Source organism: Piliocolobus tephrosceles, chromosome 5, assembly GCF_002776525.5.
Source record: "Piliocolobus tephrosceles isolate RC106 chromosome 5, ASM277652v3, whole genome shotgun sequence".
Lineage (NCBI taxonomy): Eukaryota > Metazoa > Chordata > Mammalia > Primates > Cercopithecidae > Piliocolobus > Piliocolobus tephrosceles.
In genome coordinates, this window is record NC_045438.1 from 4803578 (window position 1) to 4824443 (window position 20866).

The following is a 20866-nucleotide window of genomic DNA, read 5'->3' on the forward strand; positions in this document are numbered from 1 at the left end:
CTGATTTTTAAAAATATTATCTGCAATTTTTTTTCTTATTGTGCTGGCATAGTTCTGGGCCTTTAGATGCTTAGCAAAATTATGTTGAGTTGAGTAGGAAACAAAGGCATGTCTTGATCTTTAATCTGCTAGCTAGCTGGGAAAACCAAAAACACAAGGGACACATCCTGTGCACAACTGTAAAACAATATATCAATTGTGCAAAAATGAAAACTTCAAACTGAATTGGTAGGTGGTCCTGATGGGTTGCTCTGCTATGCTAAAGCTGAAGACTTAACAGTTACCTCTGATCTTCAGGTTTACTGTAGTCTCAGAAGTTGATACCTTAGCACCTAAAATAACTTTACTAGATAATGATTGGGATGATTTGGGCTAGTATTCGTTGGATTGAAGACAGAACACAACTCACTTACTGGCATCTTCTGTAATACTGTTAATGTTAGTGATCCACCACAGCACACGTTGTCTCTACCACATGGCGAACCACCTCATAGTTTTGTGTTTTCATAAGCTTTGAAGATAAAGGTGAAACAGTAAAAAGGTTTCTTAAAGTAAAGAAAGTAAAATGGAAGTAGCATTCTGTGTTATTAGAAGATATAGCTTATAGATTTCTCTTGCTACTGAAATATCTTGACTTACACTATTGATTTTCTGTCAGTTTAGATGGATGTCTTGTATCTTAGATAATAGTATTCTAATGTTCGTGTATTTATTTCAAAGGTAGTCTCTCTGTTGTCATTCTTGAATAACAATTATTAGTCGAAATAAAGAAAATTAAGCATCCTTAATTTCTTTTATTGTTTTCTTTATAAGGCACAGTTGGTGGATCTGAAATCTGAACTGACAGAAACCCAAGCAGAGAAAGTTGTTTTGGAGAAAGAAGTACATGATCAGCTTTTACAGCTGCACTCTATTCAGCTTCAGCTTCATGCTAAAACTGGTCAAAGTGTTGACTCTGGTACCATTAAGGCAAAATTGGTAAGTAGTTTAGAGAGTGACATGCATGTATTTTACAGGGTGGAGAGGACAATTTTCAATGAGACTTTTAAATTATAAAATGTATGTGCTCATTGTGGGAAATTTAGAAAATATAAGAAATATAAAGTTTATGATCATTATGATAATCTACAATCTCATCACCTATAAATAATCAGTGATATCAACAATCAACTGATAGAATTTTTCCTATTTAAAATACATGTATAAATATGTTTAAAAGATATTTGTGATTATAACATAGAAGATTTTTTTTTTTTTTGGCCCTACTGTATCAGTTGGATTAAATTCAGCTGCATATAACAGAAATCCCAAGTAACTTTGGGATTATTCTTGAATAGTGCTTATTTTTCTCTGGAATGAAATCTGAGACCGGCAGTCTAGAGTTGATACGGCAGCTCCACAGATACTAGAGATACAGATTGCTTCCGTCACTGTGCTCTGCCATTTTTAGCTCATGGTTTCCATCCTCAGGATTTCTTCATGTCTGCATTTCAGGCAGGAAGAAGGGTTAATCTAAGGAAAGGGCAAAAAGATGCTTCTCCGTTATGTTAGCCTTCCTTAAATGACTTATTATGAAATCTTTTTCAGTAATTTTTGCCAGCATTTCATTGACCATCCCCAGCTGCATGTCAGTCTTCTGTTGGTCATATGGCCACTTACAGTAAAACTGGAGTCTGTTAATAAGGAAGAAGTAGGCCGGGCGCGGTGGCTCAAGCCTGTAATCCCAGCACTTTGGGAGGCCGAGGTGGGCAGATCACGAGGTCAGGAGATCGAGACCATCCTGGCTAACACAGTGAAACACCATCTCTACTAAAAATACCAAAAAAAAAAAAAAAAAAATTAGCCGGGCATAGCGGCGGGCGCCTGTAGTCCCAGCTACTCGGGAGGCTGAGGCAGGAGAATGGCATGAACCCGGGAGGTGGAGCTTGCAGTGAGCTGAGATCCGGCCACTGCACTCCAGCCTGGGGTCAGAGCAGGACTCCGTCTCAAAAAAAAAAAAAAAAAAAAAAAAAAAAAAAAAAAAAATAAGGAAGAAGTGAAAAATGGAATTGGGTACCAGCCAGTAGCACATTCTTTTCTTTTACTCTTAATAATATTGTAAGCATTTTTCCTGCCACTGTGTACCACATATGTTTTAAGCGTGTAAGAGATACCAGATATTTTGTTCCTAATTGGAACACAGCAATAAATAAGACAACTATTGCTTGGCAGAGGCAGGACATGAAATGATGTTGATGATATGCTGAGAGTAATACATTTATAAGTTTTACTTGTTTTCAGTTAATTTCATTTGGTTAATTACTTCCTAGTACTGATGTGTTAAAATTCATGAAAATAATTTTAAGTTAAACTCTTAAGTTTTCAGAGTCTGTGAATCTGTGTTAAAAGGGTTTTATTTAACTGAAATAAAAGCTCATAACTGCTTCTTCGAGCTATTTGACATTAACATTCAGAAACAACCTAAAAATTCTCTAGAAAAGAATTTACTTGAAGTTTTAACATTAGAATTTGAAAGAGTATGGTGAAAAGAACACTGTACTCGTTATGCTGACTAATTTTGATAAAACAAAAAATTTTAATCTAATGCTATTACAGTTACTGTTGTTTATAGATTGCAAATATATTTGTTCTAATGAACTTTACCCAAATGATATTCAACATGTGGGGTTTTTCCTTATAATGATTATACCACTAAATAAAATCATTTGTTTGATCTTCTTCTAATTATAAAACTTTTTTCTTATATCTGAAGTCTGGCCCCTCTGTGGAGGAGCTGGTAAGTATATTGTTTCTGTTTTGCTTTAATATGTCACGCTGAAGTGTTCTTAGTGTTTTATTTGCATATTATATGTTGTCACTCATTGTATTTGAAAATAGCTTTAATGATTGCAATTTTTTAATGTTCCAGTACCTGAAAAGTTCAGTGGATGGCCCATTGCTCTTTTCTCACTGCATGTTGTTAAACATTTTTCTTTTGTTAGTGATTTATAGCCATTATTTGCAGAGCCTGTCAATTTTTGACAATTTTTGAGCCTTGTAACTTGCTCACACCTCTACTTCAAAGAGCCATTGGTTTTCCCACTTCAGGGTATTGAAGATATATCAAGCAGGCCTAGTTTTTAACCCCCTTAAGTTTCTATTTGAAATTATTTCCAGAAAAGAATGTGCATGTTGGTTTCTTCTTCATCTGCTGCATGTGTTACGGCTTTTCAAGAGTCTTGAGAATAATCCTGTGGCCTTTGAAACAATCGAATTTTGAAATGCTTTAACAGAAGTTATTTTCGAAAATAACAATACATTTTTAATATTTTTCACATTCCCCCAACCTAATCAAGTTCCAATTTGTCTTATGGCTTTACCTCTTTTGAAGATACAATCTTTGGTATCTAAATGTAAAATGAACATCTTGGGTGTTACCTAGTAACAAACAGGTTAACTAAGAACCAAAAAAATTTTTTTTCTGGAAATCTGCAAATGGTTAACTTCAGTTTTCTTAGTCTTATTCTTGCTTACCTCTGTTAATTTGAGGCCTGTTTGTCAGATTCATTAGGGATTTAAATCATTAAAACCCCAGTCAGTGGTAGCTTAGTACATCTCCCATGTTTCATTAATGTAGTATAAATAACTCATTAAAGTAATTGAAAGTAGGTAATCGTCAACGTAAAGTTTATTTAGCCCATAAGCCAAAGAAATCTTGGTCTTCTAGGAATGCTTTTTTAAAAGTTGCATCAACTTTAAAATGTCATAAGAAAGATTTTTGTTCATATCTCCAAACTGGTTTCTTTTGAAACAGATACTTGCCCTTTTAGGACATAGGTTCTGAAATAAAGATTTTAATAATTCCAAAATTATGTTAAAAGGAGGATTCTAGATTGAGTTTTTCAAGTCCTTTAAAGCCAGTGTCTAGAAATTATGTTCTAATCTTTTTTTCCAGAAATTGAAAGAGTCTGCTAATCTTTCATATGCTTGTCATATATATAACAAATATTTTAATCAAAGAAGTGATAAATATATCTAGCATTTGGTAGTTGTCGTTAGTTTTAGCTTGTATGTGTGTGTATGTTTGTGTGTGTGTATGTAAAGTTTTTTTTTTAGGATTATGGTATTTATTGACTAGTATTCAAATATATCTATTTTGATGTTGTTCAGAACAGTAGACCAAAGGAGACACGTTAAATTAGTACCAAAATATATTCCATGAATTACTGAAAATGTGCTTAAATTTATTTCTTAGCTTCTCAATATCCAGAATAAAAAGGGAAATAATTATGTAAAATAATCAGTGCATACAATAGAAACAATACTATTCATCATTTCCTCAAGAGAAACAATTTTTCTGGTGCTAAGGTAGGTTTTTATTTACATCCTCACAAAAGGGACATGGTATAGGGAATAATGTCTTCCACATATCATGAACAAATGTAACCATGTTTTCATAGGATTTGTGGATTCTGTAAAAGCAGTTCTGCTCAGGATAAATGCAAGTTTTCAGTGTTTAGGTGGTTTTTTTGATCTACAAATAACACTTAAAATGTCTGTTGGGGCCCTTAACTCTCAAAAGGGTTTTTTTGGCCATATAGTTTTGTGTGTGTGTTTGATTTTGAATTTGCCTGCCTTTGGGCAGAATTTTTTGTACTTTCCATTTTGCACTCTATTTTGTCTTGTACCTGCCTGTTTCTGCACTTGCATCCTGAAGGCATGTACATTTGCAACCCTTCATCTGTAGGAAAGATTATACTTTATGCTTTTAAGGTAAATGGAACATTATTTCTCATATATGAACTTCTGATAAAAATTTGATGGTGAAGATCTTGCAGTTAAAGTCTCTGGCTAATGCCTTTATGTTCACATATATGGACTATCTACCAAGAGGAACATAGGAGGCAAGTGAGGCCAGTGTTCTCCTCAGAAAAAAGTTCTGCATTCACTCTTAACATACAGACAAATAGATGAACCGGATTACAAAGTTCAGTGGTAATCCACTCCATAGATGTGCTTAATCTGTAGAAACTTTGTAATGTGTAAATGTTTTAATGCAGTTGTTACTAGCAGTTTTTCATGACTATAAAATGTCTGTTAAAAAACTAGTATATCCTCTAGTTTATTCGTTATAAGTTTCTTGTGGTCCTCTAAGATAAATTAGCTATAAAATGTATCTGTAACTGAATGATTCTGACTTTAAGACAGACATGCATAACTTTGCATGCAAGTTCTGACAAGTCTACTTTATAGACTTGTTGCATTAAAGTTAATTAAATGTTTGGGAACAACCATCAGAATGATTATTTTTATATTAGTCTAGTTTTCTAAGTCAGTTTTAGAAGTAGATAGCAGATTTAACTACCCATTGAAGTCACTTTTACTAATATGTAGTAACATGAGCTTAGAGTAGACTACTTTTCTTACTATCCTCCATATCAGGGTAACCCATGGCATGCAATTATTTTATCTAGAAGTAGTTCCAAGATGTTATGGTACTAGTTCAAAAGAACTAGATCCAGATCTTTGTGTTCCATTTTATAGAGATGATACATTGTTGAACTGTAGGCTTTTGTGCATTTTCAAGAACATGGTCTAGTGCTAAAGAGTTTTTATTTTCATTAAATCATATACTTTTAAAAATTACATAGGAAAGAGAGCTTGAGGCAAACAAAAAAGAAAAAATGAAAGAAGCGCAACTTGAAGCTGAAGTGAAATTGTTGAGAAAAGAAAATGAAGCCCTTCGTAGACATATAGCTGTTCTCCAGGCTGAAGTATATGGGGCGAGACTAGCTGCCAAGTACTTGGATAAGGAACTGGCAGGAAGGTGTGTAAAAAATGGATATTATTGTACTCTTAAGTGACAAATTAGATATTTAATGAGGTTGACTCTTTCTTTTTCTTTTTTTATTTTTTTGAGATGGAGTCTTGCTCTGTTGCCCAGACTGGACTGCAGTGGCATGATCTCGGCTCACTGCAACCTCTGCCTCCTAGGCTCAAGCGATTCTCCTGCCTCAGCCTCCCGAGCAGCTGGGATTACAGGTGCCTGCCACCACAGCCAGCTAATTTTTGTATTTTTAGTAGAGATGAGGTTTTACCATGTTGGCCAGGCTAGTCTCAAACTCCTGACCTCATGATCCATCTGTCTTGGCCTCCCAAAGTGTTGGGATTATAGGCGTGAGCTACTGCACCTGGCTGACTCTTTTTTCTTACGGTAAATGCAGCATTAATCTTTTCCCTCAGAATTATTTTACAGTTGGTTTTAACTTACTGTTGTTAAATTAATACTGACAGCATTATGTATCGCAGATCTATTTGTCCATACTAAATATGTTTAGTTTACACACACAAACACTGATAGTATCTTACTGTGAAATGCTAGCAGCTCTATAGAGCAGCACTTTACAACTATTTTGTGCCTTGAGACCAGTACAACCGATATTCACGTGCATAGCAGAACTTCCATAAGGAATTCTTTTTATGATCACTGAAACCCAGTCTTTCTTGCCCTTCAAAAAGACATGTTGGTATTTAGTTAATGACAGTGATTTAATCATAATCATACCCAGAATTCTACTTGTATTTATTAAGTAAATTATTAACTCTTGTGACTTATTAGTACTGAATCATTTTGTGCATATTCTTTTAATGTCACATTAAAAACATGGAACAAAAAAAAATAATCTATATCATCTTGAAGTACAAATTTTCTAGTAACTTTTTTTTTTTTAATTTTGTGAGATGGGGTGTCACTCTGTCACTCAGGTTAGAGTGCAGTGGTGCAGCGTTGGCTCACTGCAACGTCTACCTTCAGGCTCAAGTGATCCTCCCACCTCAGCCTCCCAAGTAACTGGGACCACAGGCATGCCACCAGGCCTAGTTAATTGTTTTTAAGGTTTTGCCATGTTGCCCTGGCTGGTTCTAGTAACTTTTAACCACATTTAAAATAATCATTTTGTGAAAAGAAACTCTAATTAGAAGAAATATTTTTGTACAGTTAATCTCATCTAAAAGCTAACATTTAATGGTATCTGAGTTCAGTGACTTTGCATGCAAGACATAAAACAGATTGACATTCATCTCATCAATTGTTTTTTGGATTTATTTGAATTCAGTATATGACTAAAAGAGTTCACATTAATTCCTTTAAAAAAAATTTTTTTACTGGTTTTTCCCTTCAAGATACCTGTTCTTTTCAAAGTGTTCATATTTTTTTATACCTGAGAGACATCAAGAAGTTCCTGAGTATTAGTTTTATCACTAATTTGAGATTCATGCAAAAGCTACTTATGTTCAGTAATTTTTCTGAATTCTCACTATAGTGAACATAATGAAAAATCAACTCAATGTACTCTTTTCCCAATATGAAGGGTCCAACAAATACAATTGCTAGGACGAGATATGAAGGGACCTGCTCATGATAAGCTTTGGAACCAGTTAGAAGCTGAAATACATTTGCATCGTCACAAAACTGTGATCAGAGCCTGCAGAGGACGTAATGACTTGAAACGACCAATGCAAGCACCACCAGGCCATGTATGTTTGCTTTGCTGATGCTTCCCACTCAGCCTCTTCTTTCTTTCTTTAATCACAATTGCTTTCTCTTCTTTCCTTTATTCTAGTATTGTTTGAAACCTTTATTTAAAAAGTAAAAATGGGATTCAACTTATTCAAAGTAGATAAAGTTTCAACACCCATAGAAATTTTAGTAGTTCTTCACAGACTTACTAATGCTCTGAGAGTGATATTTTTGCAGACAGTGAGCCATTGTTAGCAAATGCATATTGCTAGTATGTTGGATCATATTTCCAGTTTTTCCTGGATCATGATTGGGCATGCTTAAATTTGTTTTAATCTTAGCTTAGGGTGTGTGGTCATTTTGATAATTCAGCAAATATTTTGGGGTAGGTTTTTAAGGGAACTTTTCATAACTGAATCCAAATGTAGATGCTGAATTAACATTTACACCTATTTGGTCTTGGATTAAGATGGAATTTGAGATCGTAGCCAGTTGTCTGCTTCTATAGCCACCGTTGTATAAAAGCTTCTATCTGGATAAATCTTTATTGAATTTTATTATAACAGCTGCTTGATAATATAGACCTTAATATATGAAAGCATGTCTCCCAAGGGTTCGCATATCTTAGTACCAGATAATGTATGGCGTTACATAGTAAAATAGTTTGCTGCCTCTGCAAAGATTTTTATAAGAAGAATCGATATGCACATAGAGTTGGTGGAAGAGAAGTGGGGATAACGATAAGCACTTATGCCATTGTTTTCTCTAGGACACTGGTGGTCCCCATTAACTTCTAGGTCCAGTAGATTTGGCAAATGGAGTAACACGGTTAGGAGGAAGACAAAGTAGTTTGTATCAGATGTGTCTGAGTGATAAAAGCATGCTTGTGAAATTAGCTAAATATGAGGTTGGGGTTTTAGGTAGTGGCTGGATTATAGAAATTATTTTATACTAAATAGAGGAATTTTAACTTTAACTTGATAATCATGGAAGTTTTAAATAAAATGGCAGACTTCATAAACTTTACAATTTTTAATCGTTATTTTGGTATAGTGAAGAGGATCAAGTTGGAGTCAAGGACATAGGAAGATACTATGGTCATCCAAGGAGAAAATGATGAGGACAGAAGTGGCATTTGAGAAGAAGGACACACTTGATAGGATTAGAATCAGAAGGGCTTGATTGGTGACTAACTGCTTTTGGTTAAATAGTGAAAAAGAAGAATCTGGACTTTTAGTTTGAGCAACTGAGTGAGATCTGGCCTTCAGTGATAAAGGGAATAAAAGAAAAGGAAGGGTTTGGGGAAAAGATGATGAGATCAGTTTTAGACAAGTAGTGTTTGAGGTGACAGTGGGATGTCCAAGATACATCCAATTGGATATATGACTCTGGATTTCAGGAGAGAAATCTGATTTGAAGAAATGTTAGGGAAACTGTCCATCTATTATACTTGAAATCTTGGAACTGATTAAGTCAGTTCCAAGTATATATGTATATATAAAGTATATAGGTAGTAAAAAGAATAGGAGGCCAAGGTAGAAACTTACGGAGTGGCAGAAGGAAAAGGATCACTAAAGGAAGGAGCCTGGGATAGAGCTGTCAGATACAGGACATCTAGGAAAGTAGTGTAATAAAAGCCAAAGGAAAGAGTGGGTTTCAAGGAGGGGTTGGTGAACAGTATCAGTATCAACTTTCTGCAAGTTTGAAGTAGGGTAGTGACAAAAAGTGTTAATTGTGTGTAACAATATTGATTACTAGTGAGCACAGAAAAGAAAATTCCAGTTGTGCATGTAGGGGCAAAACTAATGATGGAGCTCAGAGGACTGAACCTGAGTGGCAAGGAAGTGGGTATGATGAGGATGAACTTCGTGTGGAGGTTAAGGAAAGGGGCAGGATGATAGTTGCTAAGGAAGATAGTGAAGGTTTGAAAGGTTTTTTTGTTTTGTTTTGCGTTTGCACATGATCAGTATTTTAAAACTGGAAAAGGCTTGTAATTCATTTATCTGCTGAGTAGGAAAACAGCTTAGTAGAGACAGAAAGAGTAAGGGTTCCAGAGAAAGAATCATTAGTGGATCAAGGCTCTTTATTTAAGAGGTAGACTCCAGAGCACCAAGGAATGTATAAGTAATTAATGGTCCAGTTAGAAGTTTGTTTTTCAACTCTACAACTCAGCTAAAAATCAATGTATACCTTAAAGACATCCAGTGAAGATAGACAGTCACTTTTATTTTTTGAGGATATTTGTTCCTCAATTAATTCCTGGAAATAATTTCTTTTATAATGTCCTACAATTTAAAAATAAATGTATCAATATTTTAAACATTATTGGCAGAAATGTGAGAACATCATCTATACATTTTGCATCAATAGAATAGCTATTTTCATTTTTCCATTTTATCTGTTACTTTCTTAACCATATACTGTTTATCCATTCCAGGAAGTTAATACAGATTTGTAAAAGCAAGTTATATAGTATGAGTTTACTCTATTTGGTATGCTATTTAAATGATACTAATTTTTCTTCTTTTTTCCTCCCAATTAGGATCAAGATTCCCTAAAGAAAAGCCAAGGTGTTGGTCCAATTAGAAAAGTTCTCCTCCTTAAGGAAGATCACGAAGGCCTTGGCATTTCAATTACCGTAAGAAGTAGTGCTTCCATTCTCCTTTTCTACAGTTATCTAGTATAATCATATTCCTTTGTTGGACATCACTGGGGAACAGAATATTCTGGATATATTTTTTAAAATAACTAAAATGTATCCCCATGGGGATAAATGTTTGCCTTTGTGTAAACATTTTTTTAAGAAATAAATCTTCCTAGCAGCTATTAAGTATACCTTTAGTCAGTTTAACATTTTTATTATGACTCACTTAATAGTTCTGTGCCATACAGTGTGATGCCTCTAGGAGCCCTTGGGAATAGATATGGTTGTTTTCGTATAGGTTAAATGGCTTCAGATTGTATTGTTCTGTCTCCAAGTATGTATATCTTTCTCTTGTCTCATTTATTAGCTGTCAGATTTCACTGGCTCTGGGGTCCATATATTATATATTCTTTTTTTAAATTCGATGCCTTTAGGAGTCATTTTGTTGTAGTCTCAGTGCTTTAATGAACAAGATGGCTTTAATTTTCATTTGGTAATACTTAGGCACTGAGCAAGTTCATTTGTTTTTTTAGTATTTCTTAATGTAGAAATGTTTCTTATAATAAAAAGCTCATCTAATCTGTATTTCTTGAATACTTATTTTTTTTAATATGCTGCCTTCAAAGAGTATACATTTTAGCAGTACAAATAAGACACACACACACACACATACATACACATACAACCACACACACACAACAATGATACAAGCTAGAGAGTGATAGGTACCAAATACTGCATTTTTTCAATTCTACATTGCATATATTTTCATATTTTAACTTCTGTGAAATTGTGGCACCTAAAATAATTGGTCTTGTCATTTGTAGTGATTTAGACTTGATAAAATGGAATGGTGCTATGGAGTACTAACACATACGTTTTTTAATTTAAGAATTTAGCCAGTTTACTGTTCAATATTCTTTGATAATTTTTACCATTACTTAAGTAGCAAATAAAATTTTACCCAGCATTTATAGAGACAGCATAGGTGCTTAATGAAAGATATTTTTAAGAAAATATTTTATCTCTAGATTAATCGGTAACTGTACTTTACAAAGAATAATTTACTGCCCTTTGTTGTTGTTGTTAGGGTGGGAAAGAACATGGTGTTCCAATCCTCATCTCTGAGATCCATCCGGGTCAACCTGCTGATAGATGTGGAGGGCTGCACGTTGGGGATGCTATTTTGGCAGTCAATGGAGTTAACCTAAGGGACACAAAGCATAAAGAAGCTGTAACCATTCTTTCTCAGCAGGTAAATTCCCTTCATATAATTAGAACTGTATCTTTCAATTGGTTATGAATCTATTGAACACTGTATACTTACCTACAGAGTTTCTACAGTAGTAAAGTGTTTATACATAGATCTTGTTTCCTTTGATTTAATGCTTTTGTAGATGACATTCAGTCAAATTTACTGAAAATGGACCATTCCATTTTGTTTACTTCATAACTTTGAGCAAGTTGCTTAAGTCCTCTGTCCCTCAGTGTCCTCACCTGCGTGGAAGGGATTAAAAGAAAGCTGTGAGGATTAAGTATGTTAATACATGTAAAGTACTCAGAACAGGACCTGAGACTGAAAAAACAACATCCTTAATGCCTAAAACACTATATATAAGGTATTACAGAAAAGACAGTGCTAGAAGCAGATTAGAATATTAAAATTGAAATCACACATAGAAACTATCTAGCCCAAAACTCTTAAAATGAGTAAACTAAAGTTCTTAGAGATGAAAGGATTTACTCAAAGTTGCCGAGCAAATAAATTAGAGACTTGAGATTCATATTCAGGAGTCATATTTGTCATACAGTTGTACTTAAAATGTTGTTTTATTTTGTTTCTTTCAAGAATAGAGTTGAGGGAATTAGAGGCATTGGTAGTGCATTGAGATGTTTCTTGGATTATCAGTGTGGTATGCGTCTGTAGAATTGAATCTCAGAGTCAAAAGTGAATATAGTTCATTGGTTCAATTCTATATGATGCATACATCTTTGCAACATCACTACTTCAATAATTATATTAAAAGGAAGACTTGCTGATATCAACCAGTCCGTTCCATTGTTATACAGTACTGATTTTTAGAAAGCTTTTTCTCATATTAAGCCTGAAATCTGTGTCTCCATGACAGCTACTCACAGATCTAATTCTGTCATTTAAAACTTTACTGAAGACCACTACATCATCTGTCTCTTTCTGCAAAATGGTATTTTTAAAGCATTATCTGACAAGAGAGATCTAAGAATGCTATGCTATTCTCTTAAGTTAGTGTTTTATCAACCCATCTTGACTGTCATCCAGTAGTAAAAGAGTGGGATAACTGGTGAAGGAGCTACCAATGGGCAGTCATAAGTTTTAAGAAAATGTTAACTAAGCACATATTAAAATTCTGATGTATAACCTTAAACTACTTGGAAAGAAGAGCACCAACACAACTAACTTAGTGAGTAGCAGTCAAAAATGGCATGTTTTCTTTTGAGCAAAGGCAAACCATAATTTTCAGAGTTGCCAACACCACACTTGTATGTAGTGGTTGGAGTTGGAGTCTCTTATTAAATGACAATTATAACTTGGAATTTTGTTTTTCTTTTTTTCTTGTTTTTTTTTTTTTTTTTTTTTTTTTGGAGCCAGGGTCTCACTCTGTCATCCAGGCTGGAGTGCAGTGGCACAATCGTGGATCACTGCAGCCTCAATCTCCCAGGCTCAAACAGATCCTCCAACCTCAGCCCCCCAAGTAGCTAAGACTACAGGTGCACACCACCATGGCCAGCTATTTTTTTTTTTTTTTTTTTTTGGTAGAGATGGGTTTTGCCATGTTGCCCAGGCTGGTCTCGAATTCCTGAGCTCAAGTGATCCACCTGCCTCAGCCTCCCAAAGTGCTGGGATTACAGATGTAAGCCACCGTGCCTGGCGTGATCTGTAACTTTTTACTTGAATGTGTCATTGTTAAAGAGTGGCAGTACAACTATTACAAAGTTAATCTAGCATAATATAAAGATCAAGGACTTCAGAGTCAAACTTTTATTTTTCTTTATTCTTGTTCATTATGTAGGGAAAGTTATCTCCTTTCTCCAGGACTCACTCAGGTTTCTCGTTCATGTAAAAGACACTATAATACGATTATTCTGAGGATTGAAAGCTATAATTTATAGTAAACATATATAGTAATTACCACTAGCATGAGACAGAATACCTTGATTAACACTATGTCTGTGTCTGGTACTCAGTGTAAGTTCTTATTCAAGACCTATTGAATAAGAAACAAAAAATCATTTTGTAGGAGTTTCTTGAATTAGTTAAGGAAAGGTTTGTATGATGTCCTTATGGCAGTGTATAAAATCATTTTGTAGGGGTTTCTTGCATTAGTTAAGGAAAGTTTTGTATGATATCCTTATTTAATATCTGACTATTTAGATGTATTTGCTGAATTGCTGTGTGCAGTACAAAATAGCAAATAATTTTGAATCCTTGTTCTAGAATTCTATAAATTTAATAATTAAGCATCCTTTCAAATTTTAGATCTATTAGCAAAAAGATTATGGTCAGTAGAAAGAGCTACTATAATGTTTAACGGAACTATAGAGAGGATTCATGAGGCTGATCTAGACATGATGGCCTCACTACCTGTTTAGATTCTAGAACTTTATTATTTGTTTTCTGGAAATGAGCTGTCTCTTAGATCTCTGCACCCCTAAGCCTTCCCACAAAGAACCTGGAAATCCTTTTAAAATTACAATTACAATAACTTGACTTTCTCATTTTCATTTCCTGTTTTAGAGAGGAGAGATTGAATTTGAAGTAGTTTATGTGGCTCCTGAAGTAGATTCTGATGATGAAAACGTAGAGTATGAAGATGAGAGTGGACATCGTTACCGTTTGTACCTTGATGAGTTAGAAGGAGGTGGTAACCCTGGTGCTAGTTGCAAAGACACAAGTGGGGAAATCAAAGTATTACAAGGTAAAAATCACTCTAAAAATTATTAACATATTCATTATTATTAAACTATTATTAAATGTTTAAATGTTGAAAAATGTGAAGGCCTCGGAATTTCTTCAGTAAAACTGTTTTAACTGTGAGGAAATCAAAGGAATGAAGAGCTTTCCCTTGTTTATTGTTTTATTGTACATTATGCGAACAGTTTATTTACCACATATGTTCTTCTATATTCATCTTGGACTGTTAAGACAAGTACATTACCAGTTACTCTACTGCAAGTGATCCTTGAAAAATAAATAAAATTTTTTCTAGACTCTGAAACAAATACCAACATACTATTTTGAGTAGATCTGTCTTTTGTCTCTCTGTCTTGATGCAAATTTCGTCTCTCATAATACAATGAATTTTAAGCTAATTATGAATAAGTATGAAGTATACTGTCGTCTTATGATTGCTATTAGAATCAACTTATATTATCTTCGGGATGTTTGGTTTAGTTCCTTTGCTATCATTTACACATATTTTAAGGAAAAACTCTAGCACTTCCTTTTACATAGAGCAGTGGTCCTGACATTGTGATCTATGGATCTCTGAGGGTCTCTGAGATATTTTAGCAGAGTTCATGAGGTCAAAGCATTTCGTAATAATACTAAGACATCATTTGTCTTTTTTTGCTGTGTTGATATTTGCAATGATGGTATTGGGTTGGTGCAAAAGCAATTGAGGTAAAACTGCCTTAGCACTAATCAAGGCAGTGTTGCTAATACTAGTAACTGTACTAGTAATCTTTGTTTTCTTCCTTGCCATCCATTCATAGTAAAAGAAGAAGAAGAAGATACCAATTTTGCTTAAAAATACCTTTGATGAAATGGCAATAACAGTTAATTTTTAAATATTGACCTTTGAGTACATGTCTTTTTAATATTCTTTGTGATGAGATGGGAAGTATGCATACAGCACTTACTCTGCATACTGAACAAAGATGCTCTTCTCAAGGGAAAGTACATAAGTGACTGAACTAGCCATTTTTCTTCATGGAAGACAATTTTTACTTGAAAGAATGACTTAAAAAGTATGACTTTTCGGATGATTTGGAAGCCATTTTCTTAAAAATGAACAAAGTCCATCATTTCAAGAAAGACAACTGATAATATTTATTGCCAATGATAAAATGTGAGCTCTCAAGTAAAAGTTAGAACTTTGTAAAACATGCATTGATCGCCATGAGCTTTGCAGCTTCCTAACACTTAAGAGCTTTTCTGATGAGATTGATGATGATGATAATGAATGTGATTTTTTGGTACAGTAAAGTGAAGTTTGTCAACTTTTGGAATTGCTACATAGCTTCATGGTCCAATATTTTCAAATCACCAGTAAATGATATTATAAAATTTTGCATGGGCAAAAGATCCATTCAGAATGCAAGATAGGCAAATGGATTTTAATATAACAGAGTGTGAAAAGTTCACTGATAAGGTTTCAAATTCCACATTGTCAAATTTTGTATAATATCAGAGAGCAATACTGACAGTTATCTGAAAAGGCTATTAAAATACTCTTCCATTTCGCAACTACATATCTGTGTGAGGTTGAACTTTCTTCATATATTTGTAACAGATTGAATGGAAGCGGATATATGAGAATACAGCTATCATCTATAAAGCCATTGAAGAGATTTGTAAAACTGTAAAATAATGCTACTCTTCTAACTAGATTTTTTTTTTGTTTGGAACATATTGTTATTTGTCATTAGACAAAGGTTATTTATATTAACATTCTGGATTTATTATTGTCATTTTTAACAAATACATGAATTTTTTTTAGATTTTTCAGTTTTACTGAGTAATATGGGAAACATCAGTAACTGTAATCCACATAAACAGAAGCTTCTTGGAGTCCTCAGTGCTTAGTATAAAGACCTCCTGAGACAAAAATGTTGAACTCCTGGCATGGAGTTTTATGGTGAACTGATAAACTGTTACACTTCTGATAAAGTTGTGTGTTGTAAACCGTCTGCACAAAGATAGCAGTAGCAGTTATTGTTTTCACTGTGCATCTTGAACAAAACTATTGTGGCAATATGTCAAAGACTTAAACTGTTGGGCTGCTCTCCAGATGGTTTCATTGTGTTTCACCCTTTTTGTTGTTTTCTGTCAGGATTAGAAGGCTTGTCTCTTCTTTTTTTTGTAACTGAGGCTAAAGGCTTCTCTGTCACTTATGCAAATTGCAGAAACTTAAAATGTGACTCAGATACCTAAAAATTTGTGTGTATGTATCACATTTAACTGACTTACTTAAAAACTGTATCTATTGGTTATTGTTTCACACATGTCTATACTTTATAGCTCAATAAATAGGTGATATAGTCAACACTTATTTATTTATAAGCCTAGTATTTATTTTATAGATGACCAGGATTCGTTTTAAATCTTAGCTAGACATCATCTTGCCAACAAATTACATTTTAAGCAATTAACTAGTATATGTCTCAGTTAAGTGAAGTTAATGTAATACGAAAGTAACAATGTAAAATAAAAATATAATTCACAGTTCAGTAGATATTTATATAAGTAGAATTGACTGAATTTTACAATTATATGTATTACTTCTAAGTCTTATAGACAACTTGATAGGGGCTAGGAATGGTAGCTCATGCCTGTAACCCTCGCACTTTGGGAGGCCAAGGCAGGAGGATCGCTTGAGGCCAGGAGTTACCAACCTGGGCAACATAGTGAACCCTGTCTCTTCAAAAACTTTTTTAAAATATAGCTGGACATGGTGGCACATGCTTGTAGCCCCAGCTACTAAGGAAGCTGAGGTGGGAGGATCGCTTGAGCCCAGGAGGTCAAGGCAGCTCTGCAATCCAGCCTGGGCAATAGAGTGAGACCCTGTCTCAAAAAAGAAAAAAAGGAAAAGAAAACTTGATAGGAAACTTAATACAATTTTTAGATAAGCCTAATATGGTATTTTTAAATCTGTACAGTATCTGATACCTGCCATAAGGGGGAAGAAGGAAGAATTCCTGTTAGGAATTGCTGATTTGATTAATATAAGGCATTATTTTTGCCTTAGATACTACTGTTAATTACAGTGGGCATTCCTTTGTTTTTCATGCAATGAAATTATACAACTAACTTTTTTTTTTTTAATTGAGACTGAATCCTTAGGAAATAACCCTTTGATTTTCAAGAACTACCGAATAATTGTATGAAGAGGTGGTTTGTTTTTTAAAACCTCAAGTTGGAATTTTTATGAGGTCGCTGTGTAATTTGAAGGATTGTATGAGATGGTTATGATATAAATTCCTTTTAAGGATTGATAAATAGAATGAATTTTTTTTTTTTTAATTTCACTCTGTCGCCCAGGCTGGAGTGCAGTGGTGCAATCTCAGCTCACTGCAACCTCCACTTCCTGGCTTCAAGTGATTCTCCCGCCTCAGTCTCCCAGATAGCTGGGATTACAGGCATGTGCCACCATACCCGGCTAATTTTTGTATTTTTAGTAGAGTCAGGGTTTCACCACGTTGGCCAGGCTGGTCTCAACCCCTAACCTCAGGTTATCTACCCACCTTGGCCTCTCAAATTGCTGGGATTACAGGCATGAGCCACCACACCTGGCCAAAACTAACTTTTTAAACCAGAAAGTATCTGCTTTTTTTTTCTCCTTTCTTTCAGGATTTAATAAGAAGGCAGTAACTGACACACATGAAAATGGAGACCTGGGCACTGCAAGTGAAACTCCGTTAGATGACAGTGCTTCAAAATTAGACGATCTGCACACTCTGTATCATAAAAAATCTTACTAAATTGACAATATCTCCAGACAAGATTGTTAATCAGACTATTCTGAATTTGGGGCACTGGGGAAGATGGTGACAAAGACTACAAAATCAGAGGAGGCTGTTTGTTGCCTAAATGAAAGGCAGGTACCTCAGGGCTTCATGTGAACAATTCTAAAAGCATAAAACACACTGTTTTCTGTGGTAGACCATGATTAGCTATTGCATGTAAAGCAATCTTGATTTTCTTGAACATGTAAGCACCAAAGCATGTGTTCCCAAAGGGGTATTACTGGGCTGTTAAGTACCAAATGAAACCCTACTGTTTTATTTGGTTTGTTTTTCCTTTAGAAGGAGGACAGTGCTAATTGGAATTTTATAAGAAATACCGTTACAGAGAGTAAGTGAATTCATATTTTATATTCTAGAATGTTAACCGTGGTGTTTCAGAAGACAGAACTTGACTCAATGAATTGTAGAAATATAGGCTTGACTTAATTTTTGAAACTGAAAGAAAGGCTTTTTAGACTTAAAAAAAATTTATTGTGCCTCCTGAAATCTAAATCAATTATTAATGATCATTTATTGTAATGAGTTTGCATTTCAGCTTTATTCAATGCAGTACGAAATAGTTTTCTTTAAGCAGTCCTTTATCAATCAATGCTGCACTAGAAATAGATTCTCAAAAGTTACTAAACATTTTACTTTTTTGGGTTTTTAAAAGAAATGCAGATGAGTGTAAAACATCTGTTCTCAATTATGCTGATCTGCGTGCAAGGTACTGGAGCATTTACCCATTCATGTTAAGTCTCAAATGCTTGTTTTCTGGGATCCACAAAAGACAGTTTTATATATTTTGAGTTGTTCATATAGTTTGTCTTGTGATAGTCCTGGCACTTAAAGATAAATTTTTCTGGTAGTAAAAGTTCAGATTTATTACTATGTCATGAAACACAGTATATTCAAATCAAACGGCAGTTTTCTTTCTAAGTAAATGATTTCCAATCATCTAAAAGGTGTGCAAGAAGAGATAAAGACATTTTGACACAGTAATTGTTTTGGTTGGGTTTTCATGTCAGTTTATGTTTGACTCAAACTCTCTTCACATGCAGGTTTATAAATTTGTTAGGTCTCTTGTCCTATGATTAAACACGGAGTGCTTCCTCTCTGATTGAATGTTTTACAGACCATTGTAACCTGCTAGGCAAAGTCAAAACATTGCATTAAAGAGGTGGTAGTTTTGCTAATATCACTGTTTTAAAGGATACACAGTTAAGGGAATATTAAGTGGGAGAAAGCCTACAAGGCTTTTAGAATATTATCAGTATCTTAATTTCTGGTATTCAGATGTTATGTGATAAAACACATGTTTTTTTGTCTTTCCCAGATACACTATATATTTGTTCAAGGGTAAATCTATAAAATATATATACTTTATTTTGTGGTTTTGCTATTTATAAATTTAATGTTTTAACTGTTGCTCATTTATGGTTTGTTTTGGGTGGTGGTGTTCATCTGTATATCACCATGTTAATTTGTAATAGAAGTGCACTTCATAGTATATATTGTTACTGATATTAAAATACTTTATAGCATTTGCCTCTGAGCAAAAGCTAGTATTTAATTGTACAAATGAATAAGCAAGTTACATGTTATTGTTTGCTCTTGAAAGGGTAGGCCTCTTAAAAGGAAAAAAAAAAAAACTTGTTTTTTCCTTATGTATCCCCTATGCCAAACACGTACCTTCCATGCATGACATGAGATCTGCAAACTGAATTTTAGCCACTGTATTTATTTAGTCAAAAAAATTGTCCGTTGTAGCAGACCTGAAAACCTTTTTGCTGTGACATGGAACCATGTCATTCTTATCTTCTAAAAACACAGCCTGGGATGGAATGACCATGGCATTTTTTTCAGAGAACATCCTTTATCTGCTATGACTGAATCCTTAGGAAGTAACCCTTTGATTTTCAAGAACTACCGAATAAGTGTATGAAGAGGTGGTTTGTTTTTTAAAACCTCAAGTTAGAATTTTTATGAGGTCACTGTGTAATTTGAAGGATTGTATGAGATGGTTATGATAGAAATTCCTTTTAAGGACTGATAAATAGAATGAAAAGTTTCCAGGTAGTTTAAAACTCCACAGGTCAGTTTCCTTTTCATTCCTGCTTCACTGTGGTTTGTAAGCCTATGGGAGAGCACCATTGCTCAGATGCTGCTGTGAGCTTCCTGTCAGGTGTTAGAAAGTAACTAGTTAAAAGATCATTTTAGAATATATGGTTTTTGGGGATGAACTAAGAATTAGTTATTAGTTCCAAAGGACTGAGAACCAATTTTAATATTTTCACACTTATAGGAAAGAAATTCATATGTCCCCGAAACTTCTAAGACAAAAACCAAACAAGGAGGGAACTGTTGCAAAGCCATTTCATCGAGAAAGGGACAGAAGGAGAAATACACACATGTATACACAAACAGAATGGTTGAGAAAACATTTTAATAGAATGTGAGGGTTGTATGTATGTGTGTATATATTTACAGTCAACCTCTAAAATTCTCTTCTACAGTACCTCAGTTATGAATTTGATGGAAAAGCAACATTTTGGCAGTGAGACAATTGTTAAAATAAATTTGAGAAAGATGAAAATTTTGTGAGTCTTGATAATTACAAGTCAACAGCTATCAAAAGTTAGCACAACTTGTCTGTGGTGCTGTTTTTTTTTCCCCACCACAGTGGACTTACTCTGTTTTCATGTTTAGAAACAAAAAAGTTTCATGTGATTCATGTGTAAGATGCACAGTATTTGACATCCTAATTATGTAATCCCTATTCCATCTATCCAGTCTTACACTTATGGTTGGCCTCAAATCTATCGCATTTATGATAATGTATTATATCTAGTTGAGTTTAATATTTTTTTATTAGCCTGTAAATAAAGATGGCATCTTCTACATTAAAATGATACTGATCTCATTTTTTTAAATAAACATTTTGTTTCCTCTACATTAAA

At 34.2% G+C, this 20866-nt stretch overlaps 1 protein-coding gene and 1 long non-coding RNA gene across 3 annotated transcripts in view; one reads left to right on the forward strand and one right to left on the reverse strand.

Annotated features, from left to right (window-relative positions):
* The window catches only part of GOPC (golgi associated PDZ and coiled-coil motif containing), a 41704-nt gene extending 20838 nt beyond the window's left edge, over positions 1-20866 (forward strand). The window contains exons 2-9 of one of the 2 annotated variants that reach the window (XM_023219014.2): positions 814-978; positions 2753-2776; positions 5631-5806; positions 7350-7515; positions 10041-10136; positions 11233-11397; positions 13918-14098; positions 17752-20866. In XM_023219014.2, the coding sequence (XP_023074782.1) occupies positions 814-978; positions 2753-2776; positions 5631-5806; positions 7350-7515; positions 10041-10136; positions 11233-11397; positions 13918-14098; positions 17752-17882 (1104 nt within the window). In that variant the 3' untranslated portion in view covers positions 17883-20866. The remainder of the gene's footprint in view (positions 1-813; positions 979-2752; positions 2777-5630; positions 5807-7349; positions 7516-10040; positions 10137-11232; positions 11398-13917; positions 14099-17751) is intronic. The other variant, XM_023219015.2, reaches the window with a different exon arrangement.
* Positions 780-9785, reverse strand: LOC111547296. The gene is made up of 2 exons (XR_002733082.2): positions 9689-9785; positions 780-1512 (listed from the first exon to the last, which is right to left on the reverse strand). It is a non-coding gene; the product is annotated as an uncharacterized LOC111547296 (long non-coding RNA).